At 37.4% G+C, this 16,061-nt stretch overlaps 1 protein-coding gene across 1 annotated transcript; it reads left to right on the top strand.

Annotated features, from left to right (window-relative positions):
• Window positions 1–856: 856 nt before the first annotated feature.
• Window positions 857–14,497, top strand: LOC104909019 (mitochondrial import inner membrane translocase subunit TIM44-2). The gene is made up of 14 exons (XM_010698195.4): window positions 857–1,153; window positions 1,263–1,373; window positions 2,327–2,410; window positions 2,658–2,733; window positions 3,483–3,527; window positions 3,621–4,037; window positions 4,150–4,218; window positions 11,972–12,036; window positions 12,131–12,199; window positions 12,281–12,353; window positions 12,464–12,568; window positions 13,253–13,324; window positions 13,425–13,487; window positions 14,010–14,497. The coding sequence occupies exons 2-14, from the start codon at window positions 1,264–1,266 to the stop codon at window positions 14,139–14,141; spliced, it is 1,380 nt and encodes a 459-aa protein (XP_010696497.2). The 5' UTR covers window positions 857–1,153; window position 1,263; the 3' UTR covers window positions 14,142–14,497.
• Window positions 14,498–16,061: the final 1,564 nt, after the last annotated feature.

Below are 16,061 nucleotides of genomic sequence, written 5' to 3'. Positions count from 1 at the left end.
ATTATACGCAAATGCAGTGTTTTATCAGTTATTTTTGAGGAGATTTTTCGTCAGATTAACCACTTGATTTCATTTTCTCCTTCTTCTATTCTCTGTTTCGAAGAAATGTTCATTGTTCTTCAACGAATCAGAGCTTTGATTGAAGATTGCTCTAGTGCGCCGGTGAGAGTGAGGGAGGGGGAGGGGAGGCGCGAGGGACGAGGAAGGGGAGGTTGTTTCTGCTGCGATGAGAGGGAGGGGGTGGGGCTGGGGTTGTTTCTACTGCGATGAGAGTGAGGGAGGGGGAGGGGGCTGCCGGAAAGAGGAGCGCGAAGGAAGGAAGGAGGGGGAGGGGAGGCGCGACGAGAGTGAGGGAGGGGGAGGGGGCTGCCGGAAAGGCGACGCGAGGGGGAGGGGGTTGCCGGCGAGGGGGAGGGGAGGGGGAGGGGGAGGGGTGGGGCTGGGTTGAGTGGTGGGTCTAGGGTTTGCGGCTTGGGGTTGAGTTAGGGAGAGTGAATTAGGTTAATTAGGGCTTAATTAGGGCTAATTAGGTTGACTTAGGGCTAATTAAGTTGACTAATGACAAACTTGTAAATATAGGCTAACGGAGCACTAACGTCCGTTAAAAGTAAGGGTATCTGGTGAATTATTTTAAAAGTTAGGGGTATCTAGTGAATTTTGAAAAAAGTTGGGGTATTTGGTGAATAAATTTTTTTGCCAAGGGTATTTGGTGAAAAAACCGTATATTATATTATTATAATTTAATTCAGTTCAGTTCAGTTCAGTTACAATCAGTTCAATTCAGTTGCAATCAGTTCACTTCAGATGTTTTATGACGAATACAACATGCCTCAATATACTCCCACAAGGGTTTTTTTTTTTTTCTTGAGGGAGGGGATACAGGAAAAAAAAAGAATTAAGAAAAAAAAAAGGAAAGAAGAAACAGAAGGAAGGAGTTTGTAACCCTAACTATCTAAATTCGAATCCATAGTATTTGCTGCCATTACAAGGGAAATTCAATCTCTCTACACATTACATATTACAGACTTCACTGCAGTTTTCTTTTTAACTCTCTAAAAAGTTCGATTTTGCATTTCCGTATTCCAGCAGGAATTCAAGTTACTTTCGAGGAAAGAAATTGAAGGATTTTTCGAACGATTCCAATTAATTGAAGGTTTGTTTAGGACTAATTTTACTATATATATATTGTAAGTTCTAAGATTGAAAGTGTGTAGTTTAGATTTAAATATTTGAGTAAGAATTTATTTAATTTTCTTGACTAGTATGCGAGCTCAAATTAGAAGAATCCAGAATTTGGGGATTCAGTTTAACCCACTGAACCCCCCTTCGGTACGCCACTACTTCTCCAACAAGATTAAAGGTGAAGCTAGCAGGTAAATTTCTATATTTATTTTAATTATTGATACCTTTATTTATTATACCATTTTATGCAAATTTACCATCACTCTTTAGTCGTTAATTGTAGTTGGGTTAATTTTTGTTCTTTTGGGGGCAACTGATTTAGTTTTGTAATCAGAGATTATTGGGTTTTTTTTCTTTTTGTTTGCAAATGTCATTTTGATTGTATGTTGTTTGAGAACTTATAATCAGATAATTTGCTGAAAGAGATCCTTTTTTTTGTTTGATGGACTTTGAATTACACAAAAGATAAAAACTTACCCTTTTTAATTCTTGTTTGGGGATTATAGTTGTTAAATTGTTCTATACTGTTTTCTTGGTCTTGCTTAAGAATGTTTATCAAGCCACCACATGGGGACACCTTAATTTGTTATTATTTTCTTATCGAGTTTGGTAAGGAAGGACTCGTTAGATATTGTTGACACTTGACAATGGTGGTCATTTTTGTAGTTCCTTTAATTGCCATGAATTTTTCTGTTTTTATGGCCAATCTTGGAATTCTACTAAGTTCAGCTGATTACGATTAATTGAGGCTTATAATCGTTTCAAGCCTGTAGCTTTCTTTTCTCTGCTATTTATTGGCTTGGATTGTGAGAGTTTATGAGGTTTTGATATGAAGTTTGCTTTATTTTTCTTTGTATACCATGTATTGACATATAGCTATTGCTGGCTCTTATGCAATTTTCATATTGAATTTAGTACCCATTTTGAATATGGATTGCCTTGAATCTTGATACTTAGAAATCTCTATTCTGCTGCCACGTGTTCGTTCGTCAACTAGAATATATTCCGTTCAATTTGCGAACATTTTCTAATAAATTGGAAAGACAGTAGTGGGTAATCATGATTGTTTTTCTGTAGACTTGGTTTTCCGCCTTTCTATCTATTAATTTTTCCTTAACTCTCTTTGTGATCCGCCTCATGTTAGTAATAAGGAATTTCAACAGTCAGTTAAGCAGCTGAAAGAGAAAGCAGAGGAGCTGAAAGGAGTAAAAGAAGATCTGAAAGTCAGGTAATCTGTTCAATTACTCATTTTTTGACGCATATTTCTCTTTTTTCATTACGATGTGTTTGGATGAAGAAAGTTTGAGGGAAAGGGAGGGAAGCGAGATTGAGGGTTCATCTTCTGTTCCATGCCATTCCCTCCATGGTTGCTCACCAAAAGCACTACGAATCTATATATATGAATCTCAGCCTAAGCAGACAGCCAGACTAAGGGGCATTGATGAGAGACCTGACATGATGACTATATTATGCAGAGTGAAGCAGACATCTGAGCAGCTGCACAAGCATGTCGGTGGTGTGTGGACAGAAGCCGAAGAGACAGCGAAGAAGGTCTGTTCCTGAATCAAGCCCTTCAGTCTTCCAAGCTCTGGCTACTTTCTGAACTTAGTTAATACATGCATTCAATAATATAACAAATTCTTGATGCATGAGGATGCTATTATCTCATTAATATGCTAGCCCTCTTCATAAATATAGAGCATCTTCATTTCATCTTAATTTTACTTGTTCATTGAAGTTTCTGCAAAATTTATTGTTTAGAAGAGTTTGGATAAGTTAAGTTTACATATGAGTTCTGACAAGTTCAAAAAAGTTTTATTAATTAGATTGGTTGGGAAGTTAAGAGATTTAAAAAAATACAAATTTGAAAAAAATAGTCTTATCCAGTGAGTAAGGCTTAGTTGGTTGATATGCTTAATCACGATTTCCTGTCCTTTCTCAACTGCTCTATAAGAATTCTGATTAAAACAGTATTTGCTAACTGTCTTACTGTTGTATGTCCATTTCAGGCCAAAATTTAGAATCAACTTTCTTTTGGTCTTCCTTAATATGTGATAGGTTGACCTCGGTTGTCATTGTTTTGGCTATTTTAGTAGAGAGTGAAGTTAAACATCTCTTTTCTCTCATTCTATCTTTCCAACGCTGTGATGTTTACGGATTATGTGCCTGTAACTTTTTCTGTGCTTCGATTCTTATTTGCATGGGAAAATATTTGGGAATTTGTATTTATTTAGTTGGAAACATCTTTCTTGTATATATTTTATAATATTATCAGCCAACATGTGTTTTGCTTCCTGCAGGTTTCTGCAAATATGAAAGAAAAAATTTCAGCTGCAAAAGAGGAGGTATGCATGTTTCTTGTGTAGTTGAAATTTCTTTCTAGGTCTATATAAATCCTCAATTTGTAGCATATTCATGTCTTCTGCACTCTATTTCAGGTAAAAGAGACTCTTGGTCTTGGGAGCCAAGAGTCTTCAGCATCTAATGGTGCTACAGCCAATGATGGTGATAATGTTAAATGTGGGAACAAAGCCTCATCTGGCGAGCGACGCCAGCAATCTGAGCCTAGTGGTACTGCAGAGACATTATTTGGTACAATTAGGTCAACTTTTGCTTCGTCATCTCCAAGGTTCTCATCAGCCTTCCAGAAATTGAAGGAAGCAAAGGTGGCTGACTTAGCCATGAAGAGTTACGACATAGTAAAGGAAGAATTGAATGGAAAACCAAATAGAAGGAAAAGAATGCAGTATGCTGCTTCATCTTCAACAGGAGATATGAGTGACAGAACTGAAGTAGTTGTGGTACCAGTGAAGCAGTCCCCGTGGAGCAAAAGGTGGGAATCACTTAAAGAAAAGGTGAGATTTTGCTATCTGTTGGTGTTGTTTTATTCTAATCTTTCTTATAATGTTTTGTCAAGCTTGTATTCACTGTTGTGTGACAAGTGATCTGTAATCTTGTTCAATCTAGATGCGAGGCCATCCAATGCTCAAACACGTTACTAAGATGAGCGAACCTGTCGTTACAAAGAGCCAGGAGGTACATAATTATTTATTGCCCTTAGTTATATCCTACTTACCATATTTTTAGTTTGGGGGGGGGGAGTGGGGAGAGATCGCTGGATGGATTCTCTGTTCTGAACAAGATAGTTGATGCCTTTTTTTCCCTTCCTTTTTTGCAGAATTGTATATCTTGTGACTTGGGTCTTATAAAAGTATTTGCAAGACTTGTCTTATGATTTTTAAGAAATTTTATACTTGGGCTTGGATGAGAGTCACTCCGTCCATCCAAAAGTGTTTGTCCTGTTGTTATAGTCCTTATCGGTTGATTAATGTATGTCTATCCAATCAACTGTCTCCATTTCCACTATATTTATACCTTATTTATTAAGTTCCACTCAGTAATTACAGTTCTTGATGTATTCGAAAAGTTAACCTGGACAATTACCTGCAGTTGGAGTGTCAATTATGAGTATATTACCCTTAAGAAAATTGCTCAATGATTTACTGTTTTGAATTAAGTTCCTACAAAAATTCAATTAATCTGTAATCTTAGCCTATAGTTCTGACCTATTAAGTTAAGTCATCGAAATTTGTACAAATTGCCAGTTGTCACTTTTTAAGTGGACATTAATGTTTCCATACAGCTGCATTATGCTTTCTTTGCGAACTTGTGTTTATCTTAGTCTTGCTTGCTTACTCTCTATTGATCTTATGTCAATGCAATGACATCTACATCTACTTCTGCAAAGTAAGTGAAAAGCTGTACTTATAATTTGCTGGGTCATGATTAATGGATTTTTAGTATCTTGGATACTGTATATCATCCCATCTAAATTGGAAAAATTCATATGCATCCTAAATATCAATCAGATTCCTCCCACTAACTTTTAGACTTTTGCATTCATTTTCTAACAAACTTTGCACTAAAAGGCATTATAATCCCCTCTTAATAGATTTCCTTAAAAGGCTCACTAATCTTCAGACTTTGCAGCTCTCTTCTTCCTTTTGTAAGTAACTAGCACAGGCCTGGGCAGATTTATTGCATTACCCCCACTCAGAATTCCACCTTATCGTTAAGGTGAGAAGGATTTTTATGGTGCAGTGCAGTGTACTTTTCCCAAGTCACATCAGATGCACGTAGATTATCCCATATGTTAAATACATTTGTCATACTGCCTCTGTAGAGAGTTCTGGAGTGAGGTTAGCAGGGATAGCAGGGCATTACTCAAAGCTTTGTTTAACTTAGAGATGTAGAAAACTAGGTGGCTTCTGGATGATCTGGTAAGTCAGAGACCTTATTCGCTGCACAGTCTTGTAAGGTTCATGAAACCCTGCTGCCAACTTCTCAAAGGGCCTCCTAGCCAAGGAATCCTGCTTGTAGGGTTTGAGTTTAAAGTATACAAAGGCCCCAAGATCAAATTGTAAATCCCTTCTCTTGCCACCCTCCCGAAGTTTCATGTTGTTATAAACCTTCAAATAATGGAATTAAACATCATCAAGGGTGGCATCCCTCTCTAAGAGTTGATAATTACTCTTTCAAAATGAAGGAGGTGAGGGGGTTTTCTGCAGTGGGAAGTTGGAAATGGGGAGCACTTGGTTGATTATGATACCAAAATTTTGCTGATTTTGGCTGCCAATTTAGGAAATTTGTCATGTAGCTTTCCGTACACTTGCTGACTACTTCTATTTGGCCATCATATGGTGGGTGATATGCTCATGGTTTGAGCAAGTGTGTGCCTTGAATCTTGAAAAGTTCTTTCCAGAATAGAGTAAAGCGTAGGTGAATGGAGTTATGTGCTTTTTGTTTTGTGTTAGGCAAGGCGATTTCAAAGAGGCGCACAGAAGCGCGCTGGGGTGCAAAAAAGCTCCCCCAAGTCGCTCAATTTTTTACCTCAGATATTTTGAATTTTCCTTAGTTACGCCTCACTTCAACGAGGTGCACCTAAAGCGCACTAAGATCCTTATCGCCTCATAGCTTTTTATACATTGATACTCTTTCCCTACGAGACACATTGTCTATAGCAGACGCAATTGTAGAATGAAATATAGGGAGCCGAACCTCCTCTTTTTGATAGACACGAAAGCTACACTTGAATTTGTGATAGGGCGCTTGATATCTGCTTAGTCTATCAATAACAACCCGAAGGCCTTCTACAAAATTCATAGATAGGGGTTGGGGATGACATGGTACTTTGAGTATACTCTGGACCAAGGTTGACTTACTTTGAGAATACCATGATCCAAGTTAAGCCTTTGGGAACGTGCTTTAATGTCCTGAACGAGTTGCTGAATGGAATTGGAAGTGTTTAGTAGTACTTGCTGATTGGTGTTAGCCCAATGAGTGACATAAGTGGAGATGGGAATCTCAAAATGCCTTTGCTCCATCAAGTACCTATGCTGATTAGATCCTTTTTGTAGATGGACTTGCCACGAGCTCTAGGTCCAAGATTTTGCTATGTAAGGTGCACATTTGTATGGGAATCCAAAATCGAGGTGCATCTGATTCCAACACAAAGGGTTGAGTACATTATGGCATAGCTAACAGAGGTGCTGAAGCTAAGGCCATTTTGAGTGTGAAAAGCTGCTGCCTGTGACGAAGCCCAAAATTGCTCCATCAGTTAGTGTCGTGCTATCCTAACATATCCCTCCACTAACTTACTACAATATCCCATTTAGTCTAAGAAAATCCGTTAGATCCACAACTACCCCTTTGGAGATTTAACATTAGCACATGACCCAATTATGCTATCTCATGCCGCCAAAACACTCGAATACATCATTAGTGAAGGCCAGAGGTGCATTGGTGAGCCTAGATGACATCACCAAGAATGCATAATGACCCTCATGGGATGTGAAAGCAGTTTTAGGAATGTCTTTCTTTTACATCCTAATTTGTTGATATATCCTAACGTGATGTTAAGTTTAGAGAAAATAGTGGAATCACTATAGCCTTATATGGTGATATATCTAACTTCAATAACACAAATAGAATTGATGAACTCATGGGATGTGAAAGCAGTTTTAGGAATGTCTTTCTTTTACATCCTAATTTGTTGATATATCCTAACGTGATGTTAAGTTTAGAGAAAATAGTGGAATCACTATAGCCTTATATGGTTATATATCTAACTTCAATAACACAAATAGAATTGATGAAGCACTATAGCCTTATTTCAAGCCCTATAGTCATTGCGAAACAACAAGAAATATGTTGTTTATTGGAACCGTAGATACTGATCACCATGTCTTTAGTAAGCTTCTCTAGTCTTTTTCTAACTTTAGATACCTACGTGGTCTTACACTCATATGGTTTGCACTATGTTTGAGGGAACTAGCATGCTCATGTCCCTTGCTAGGAGGTGTATCAAAGCTTGATCAAATTTGACGAGCAATAACTTTAATGCATGTGGCAGTAGTTGCAGGTTTCCCTCGTTGCTTCGTAGAATTGTTGGGTTTCCTTCCATAGAGGGGCCTTATCATCTTACTTTTTGGTTGGTTTTAGCATGACATTCAATGAAATTCTTGATTTGCTGATAATATGATCCCCTTTGAGATTGAGTGTTAGCCTCCCTAGGAACCTTAGTATCCGTGTCTTCCAAGTATGGTCATAGTCCCCAATTTCTCTATCCATGGAATATGGTCCTCTATGCTTAGTTTAAAAAAGCGCGCGCATAGGCGCACGACGAGCTAAGGCATAAAGAAAAACGCATCCAACTTCTCAGGCGAGGCGAACAACCAGAACCGCGTGGAGGCGCACGCTTTTGTGCTTTTCCCAAGAGGCGCGAGGCGCAAAAGGCGGTCGCTTCTCGGTTTGAGGCGCAAGTGTAGGCTACGTTCCTTTTCCCTTTTTTTTTATTTTCCACGTTTTTTAGTTTTTGAAACTGCTCGTGCTTTGAAAACCCTAGAAATTATTGTATAATAAAAAAGAAAACCCTAGAACTCGATGTTACTAACCTCTGCTCACCGCTCGCTGTTGGTCCTCACCGGTGGGTCGCGGGTCCTCGCTGGTAAGTCACTGCTCTTTTCTTCTTCGTCTTCTCTCTTTCTTCTTTACGCATCTTTCTTCTTTTTTTCCTTCTCTATATTTCTTCTTCACGTGACTTCTTTTTTTGTCCTTATTTCTTCTTTCTTTTCTTTATTTCTTCATCACATATCTTTTTTTTGGAAGTGAGTTTATTACTATGTTACCTATACACGGATTAAGTGTCTATTTGGATATGGGTGTCTAAATGTCTATCTCGACTATTTTTGTCGAAAAAACTCAAGTTTTTAGTTTAAAATTAAGTATTCAAGTAAAGTATCATGTCGGACATGACACGATACGACTCTCGGTTTTTGAGGTAAATGAAGGTGCCGGAGTCACATAGATTTATTATTTATTCTCTGCAAGCAGTGAGTAGTGAGGCAGTGATTTATTTTTTAAAAAAAATCCATGTACATGCTTCTTTATCTAATTAGTGATATATAATTTGATTGTAGCTTCTATAGTTAATTAGTTCTGAAAACTTTATTTGTTTTTCTTTTACATAGTACTTTCACTTGTTGCGGTACTCTAGCAGTGAATTATGTTTTCTTATATCCTTTTATGGGTCTCTAATATAATATCTTTATTGTTTTAAGTATTGCAATGCTTTTATATTTGATTTTTAAGTTTTTTGGCATCACGGGTGCGCCGCACCTACGTGATGCGTTCGTCTTCGCCTTACGCCTTGCGCCTCGGGCTTCGGTGGGGCGCACCATGTTTTTTGGCCCAAGGGTGCGCCTCACCTACGTGATGCGTTCGCCTTCGCCTTATGCCTTGCGCCTCGGTGCGCCTTGCGCCTTTTAAAAGTAAGCCTCTATGACACGTGTCCCTTGCAAGTGTAGCAATACTGCCCTACATTTTCCCTCTCCTTGCACTACTTCCTTAGCCCGAAGGCCATGGAAAGGCTTTAGATGCTATGATGGGAATACAGAACCTTTGCAATTGTGGTGGAAAGAAAATTATGAGTGACTTTGTTGTCATCACAACAAGCTCCGTTTTAATCATTTAAGGAGCCTTTAATCATTTAAAAGTCTTTGGGTTGCTAATCGCGTTGACATTGTTCAAAGAATTTTCTATTTGAATGCTCTCTTCTGTCTGCCCACTAGGTGATTTAAGACACTTCACCAACTAAAGGTCTCTGCCCTTGTGTGAGCAAGACAATGAGCGCCTTCCATGAACCATCTCTCATCACATGTGAAGCAAAGTCCTTTTGTCAAACAAGCTTGTAGTTTTCTCTCACCAAGCCTTTGGATTTCTCCTACAAGTTGAATTATTGGTATGGAAGTGAAGTTGCTAGGTGTGTGAACAAGAGGATTGAATAAAGTTTGTTGTTTGGTTGGAAGCCACTGATAGTGTAGAGAGAAAAGGCTAGGTTGTTTCCTGATAATAATAAGAAGATTGAGCCTAAAATATGGGCTTTGATTTTGAAGTTGGCCTCTCTTCCCTTCTCATACTGGCCTCACTTCTAAGTTTAGTTTCTAACTAGAAAGCCAAATCATGGCCTGGTCAAATTTGTTTAGTAACAAAAGGCCAAATCCTCATCTCGCCTCTAATATCCTCCTCAAGCCCTTTAGAGTAGTGCCCCTTTGCTATCTTGGCACCCATACATGATAACTTTATTGTGGTACTCTACAATCCTAGCGGTCTAATGGTGGCCATTGCGTGTGCAACATCTCTGGAAGCTGACTAGAATTGTAGCAACAATAGATCTTGAATCTTGGAATTGTGTTTCGTCGACTTTCCCATTAAACTAGAATTGGGCATCATCCAACACCAAAATCTATAGGCCCTAATCATTCACGTGTCTAGATTTGTACCTAAAAAACGGGTAGGTAATGTTTCTTAAATTGCCATCTTAATCCTCATCCACCCCCACCTTGGGTGGCAATAACATGAAGATTGCCTCCATAGCCATCACCGAAGCCAACACCTAAACCACTAGGTCTTCCTACCCCTAATCCAACATGGTTTCCACTACCTCTCTCATGCAGCCTCCACTTGGATCTTGGATCTCGTGCTAGTTTAGATGCCCAAGTTTGATATTGTAGGCATAATCACTTGAAACTTTGCTTGATGACTTGATCTTCCCTCAATGCTTTGATCATGCCCTCTTGATAACAAATTGCGTCATTCTTCCTTCCCTCAGCTTGGCTTGGTTGAGATTGTCCCTAAACTGGCTCGTCAACTTCTCCAGTATGGTGGTAGCTTAAGCTAGAGCGAATTGCATTTGGCTCCATGTGCGATTCATTGCCACAACTACCTCTTAGGAGAAGCCGGCTTAAAATGAATCTACGTGTTGTTCATTGGACCCACCATGTTTTTTTTGGCTCCTTCACCGTCGGATCATAGTAGTTTGATACCATTTTGTGTATCAACTCAAAAGTAAAAGTTACCAAGCAATCTTAGCTTTAAAAGATTGGCGTGCCAAGGCGTAAGACGAACCAAGGCGGTGAGTAAAATGCATCCATCAGGCGAGGCCCACACTTTTGTGCGCCTTTCTTCAAGGTGCTTTTTCTTTTGCTTTGCTTTTGCTGGCATGAGTTTTGGGTTGAAACCCTAGATCTGGAAACGAACTTCCGTTAAAGCTCGTTGTTGGGCCTCACCGGTTGTCGCCGCCTCGTCGCTGGTCGTCGTTGCCAGTAAGTTCTCTTCTCCTCTTTCTTCGTCTCTTCTTCTTCTGACTCCGGTTGTCGCCGTGTGCTTCCTCCTCGCCGGTGGTCACCTGTAAGTTCTCTTCTCTTCTTCTTCTGCTTCTTCTTCTGTCTTTCTTTCTTCTTTTTTTCTTTATTTCTTTTTTTTTTTTTACATTTTCTCACTTTTTTCCGGTGGGTATTTTCCGTAAGGCAATGAAACGGTGATTGTTGATTGAGAACAGTGGCTACTTGTTTTTTTCCATGAGACAGTGACTTTCTTTTTAATCCATTAACATTTTCCATTATTTTATTAGCTTTGGAATATCATTTGAATTGTAGCTGGTTGATTGAGAATCTTTGATGGATTTGGGTTCTTGTGGGCAATCTTGGAAATTTTGTTTGCTTTTCTTTCGACTTGATACTTTGACTTGTTACCATAATCTAATGATGAACTATACTTTATTATATCCTTTAGTGGGTCTTTATTATAATATCTATGTTGTTCCAACTTCCAAGTATTACAATACTTGTATATTGGGTTTCTAAGTTTTTTGGCACCTCGTGCGCCTCTCCCCTTTTAAAACTAAGCAAGCAATATAGCAATGAAATTGTGGCTAAGATGGAAGTTGTTTTAGAACGATGAAGGAAATCAGTTTCCGACAACCCTCCTTGAGAGGTTAAGGTTTCTCTCAAGGTTCGATTTTCTCACTACTTTTCACTATGACCTCATCCACTATAAATCTCTCTATCTATTACATCAGATTCACCCCACTAACTTTACAAGAGACTTGCACTCGTAATAACTTAGACTAAAAGACATTATTGTCCCTCCTGAATAGATACTCTTAAGAGGTCCACTAATCTTCAGACTTCCTTTGCAGCTCTCATCTTCCTTTTGTAAGTAAAATAGTACAGGGGGCTCGGCCTAATTCATCGCAGTATGGCATTGCTAAGTTGTTTTCAAGTGGTTATTTTTAGCTTTACTTGCGGTATAAAACAACTAAAATATAAAATTAAGAACATAGAAGCTGGAAAAAAAGTTCTATTTGAGGTAATAATCATTCGTGTTTTTTTTTTTTTGCTGATGTGTCCCTTTGATATCATCTAATAGTATATTCTTCAAATTGTGTCAGCTGGCAGAAGATTTGCAGGAAAGGTGGGAAACTAGTGATAGTCCCGTTGTACATAAAATTCAGGAGTAAGTTCGGTTATACATTGTGTCAGTTCTGCATTCATGTGCTGATTTGATTACTTATGAAATTACATTGCTCATTCCCTTCCTTTATCCTCAGTCTTAATGATAGAGTGTTTGGAGAAAACGATTCTGCAATGTCATTCAAGGAAATACGTCGTCGTGATCCGTATGTATCTGTTAATACTAAGTATGATTTTTAGGCTTTTTCTAATGGTACCTTCCAAAATTTACATCTCTTTGGTGCCAGCTCATTTTCTTTGCCAGATTTTGTAGCTGACGTTCAGGATGTCATCAAGCCAGTTTTGAATGCGTACCTCAAGGTAAATGTTAAAACCTCAAAAAATATTGCGGCTCCTTTCTTGGGCAATTGCTGTTTTGTTGCCTTTCTGAAGAAGATTGCTTACTTTTTCTCTTTATTTGCTATGTCCAGGGAGACTTTAAGGTATTGGCGAAATATTGTAGTCCTGAAGTTGTAGAGCGGTGTAAAGCGGAGCATAAAGTTAATGAAAGCCAGGGTATCATCTTTGATAATAAGGTGAAGTGCTGCAACTTAATCTCATTTATAGATATTCTTATTGTGCAATTCGGTCCTATAGTTGCGTTTCTTAATCTTTATTGAATGAAGTCATCTTGAGAGTAACCATATGCAAAACCTTTGGACTACTGAGACATTCCTCTATTATGAAATTGTTCCTTGTGATTTTAACAGTGTCTTATTTTGCCACTGGATGAGTACGGATGAGATTATGGGTTCAAGACTCGGGATCATATGTTATTTCTGCTTTTTATGTTGGAATGGGTCTGCTCTATTTTAAATTATTGCTACTGGTTTCGGCACTTCATCTTTTTGGAACTACTACCATGATACCTATTAGCTCTAGCCGTCTGTTAGGGTAAAGCCAGTTATTCAACACCATGATTCGATAATACGTAAGTTCTGCAAGCTGGAAACTTACCCTACCTTGCTCCACTTAACCTGTACAGGATATCTTTGTTCCACTTACCCTACCTTGCTCCACTTAACCTTGCTCCAATTATGTATAGGATATCTTTGTTTTAGGAATAATATAATAGGTCAACCTTGCTTGTTTTGATGTCTTCTAATAGGAGTATCTTTTAGTGCACTACTGGTGCATGTTTCTATATAAAATTTAAGTTTCTTATCTCTTTTTTCTTATAATATACTATCTGATATTTTCTAATTCTTGCTATTTAGCAGATTTTGCATGTATCGGAGGTGGATGTAAGAGAGACTAAAATGATGGGGTCAAGTCCCATTATTATTCTCGGGGTTAGAATTTCAAGACTTTTCATGGACTCGATGGAAAATAATATTCTTCTACGGTTGCTTATTTTGTAACTGACATATGTTGTTCATGTATTTCAACCAGTTCCAATCTCAGCAAGTGTATTGTGTACGCAATAGACAAGGTTCAATCCAGGAGGGAAGTCAGGTAAATTTTGTCCCTTTTTTGGTTTTTTATTCTTTTCGTGTTTGTTGCATTCATGTAAATTTTTTCTTTTTTCATTTATATCTGTTGTGTGGGTTTCTGCATCAGAAGATATTAATTCAGCTAGAAATTTTGGCTTGCATGAAACCGTGGAAGCAGAACTCTTATTACTTGTATTTGCTGATTATTTTACTGATTTTAAGGAAGTCCAAAATAAATTCATTTAATTCAGATGTTGCTCTCTTCAATTCCTCTTATTCATTTTCCTCTGATGTCATGCCATACAAATGTGAGAACTTCTTTAAGGATGGCAGGGTCTAGTTTATAGAATAGGCCAATCTCTGACTTGATGAGCTCAATCAATGTACTATGTCACGCGAATGTTGGTTTTGGCGTTTAGGAAAGTGCAGATCTTAAATTTACTGATGCCAGATCAGTTCCCTTTTTATTTTAATTTTTACGTTTCTAAAGCAGGTTTGAAAACAAAGTGACATTAGCTTTATTTGCTTGCTAATGTTGGAACAGGACACCATCCACACTGTATATTACGCGTGGGCTATGCAACAATTAGAACCGGAAGAGGTTGACGAAGATGCTATCTACTCAATGTGGAGGCTAAGGGAGATGCAACAACTTGGTGTGGCGGCTCTCATTTAGGAAGCAACCTTTACGTTTCCTCTTTATTGATGGACGTTTTGTATTACCCCTCAGGGTGTTTTGGCTTTTCCAGAGAAGTTATTTTTGCATAGGCAGGTTCCCATTATTTTTGTAGGCAATCTTCAATTCTTTCAAATTACGCGCGACAGGTATAACGTCCCTGTGAATTATGAACTGCGCAATTATGCAGGGCATATTCTTGTGGCGAGGTTTTGCAAAATTTATTGTAGGATTAGGGTGACTTGCGCTTTGAAATGCCTCACAATCAAGTTGGTTTGACACCATCTCATGTAAAATTTGCTCACATTGTAGAAGTAAAATAAAAAAATACACATTGAAGGTTGCTTTATGCTGCACATCCTTTCGTGATATTTTTTTTGGAAAAGTATTTCATGAAATATACACTTTGATTAATGCGTGCATTGTGTTACCAAGAGCACAATACAAAATAGAACATTTACAAATACGAAAACGAACATTATACTATTGAAGTGGAACATTGTAAAATTTTGTTTGCGAAAACGAACATATTGTTGAAATGAAACATTACTAGAATTCATTTACGAAAAAGAATATTTTACTGTTGAAGTGGAACATTATTAATGCGTGCATTGTGTTACCAAGAGCACAATACAAAATAGAACATTTACAAATACGAAAACAAACATTATACTATTGAAGTGGAATATTGTAAAAATTCGTTTGCGAAAATGAACATATTGTTGAAATGAAACATTACTAGAATGCATTTACGAAAAAGAATATTTTACTGTTGAAGTGGAACATTATCAAAATCCAATTACGAAAATGAATATTTTATTGTTGAAGTGGAACATTATTAGAATTTAATTACTTAAATAGAACATATGTTTATCAAATATAGAACATATTTTCAAGGAAATATAACATACTTTCAGGTAAAATAGAATATATTTTTTTTTTTTGGAAAATAAGTTTTAAAAGAACATTTTTTAAAGTAGAACATTTGCTTATCGAAAACCGAACAATTTTTACGAAAAATAGAACATAATTTTCTACTGAAAAATAAGCTTAAAACGAACATTTGTTGAAATAGAACATTTGCTTATTGAAAATAGAACAATTTTTACGAAAAATAGAACATATTTTTTTGTTGAAAAATATGCTTAAAATGAACATTTGTTGAAATAGCACATTAATTCATCGAAAATGGAATAAATTTACTAGATACTCCCTCCGTTTCCTAAAGATCTTCCCACTTACTGTTTCTACAGATACCAAGGAAGATCAAGTTGTGTGGGGCATGGTGTGAGTAAAGTAGGAGAGAGAAAGGGGTTAAGATAAATAAACAAATAAAAAGGGGTTAAAGTAGGAGAGAAGAAGGGAGTAAAATTGAATTAATAATGTAATGGTGGACCATATGATAGTGACATGAGAGGGTAAATAGGAAAATTTGTGTTGCCAAATAAGGAATAAAGTAAAAGAGGGAAGATCTTTTGGAAACACCCTTAAAAGGAAAGAGGGAAGATTTTTAGGAAACGGAGGGAGTAAAAGGTGTGCACTGTGCTCCTGAGAGCACAATAAAATTTTCACACTATGATAGGTAGGGAGGAATTGGATGGAAAAGAAAGGAAGTAGAAGAAAAAGTTCTTTATATGTGGTAATAATTAATTATAAGAGGTTCAATTGTAAAGGAAAGGATGTGAGAGGAAAGAAAACCTAATATATTTCCCATTTCTTCTCCAAATTTGAGGAATTTGGGAGGAAATAGATAATTATTTAAATTGCTTCCTAATCAAACATGAGAGAATGTAGTTCTCTTCCTTTCCTTTTCTACTTTCCTTATAATAAAAACTAGTCTTATATGTACACGATATGTGCGACGATTGCTTGGGTCTGCTCTTTAATTTCACCTAAATATAATTTTGAAAGTGTAATTTA

This window comes from Beta vulgaris, chromosome 7, assembly GCF_026745355.1.
Source record: "Beta vulgaris subsp. vulgaris cultivar EL10 chromosome 7, EL10.2, whole genome shotgun sequence".
In the NCBI taxonomy this organism is placed as follows: Eukaryota; Viridiplantae; Streptophyta; class Magnoliopsida; order Caryophyllales; family Amaranthaceae; genus Beta; species Beta vulgaris.
The sequence above is the reverse complement of the archived record's forward strand: the minus strand, read 5'-3'. Positions and strand labels throughout refer to the sequence as shown.

Excerpts from the sequence above, each read along its gene's own strand:
- LOC104909019 (XM_010698195.4), top strand. The coding sequence starts at position 1,264 with ATGCGAGCTCAAATTAGAAGAATCCAGAATTTGGGGATTCAGTTTAAC. Across the intron at positions 12,200-12,280 it reads GAAATACGTCGTCGTGATCC|CTCATTTTCTTTGCCAGATT; the intron begins GTATGTATCTGT and ends CTTTGGTGCCAG. Across the intron at positions 12,354-12,463 it reads TTTTGAATGCGTACCTCAAG|GGAGACTTTAAGGTATTGGC; the intron begins GTAAATGTTAAA and ends TGCTATGTCCAG.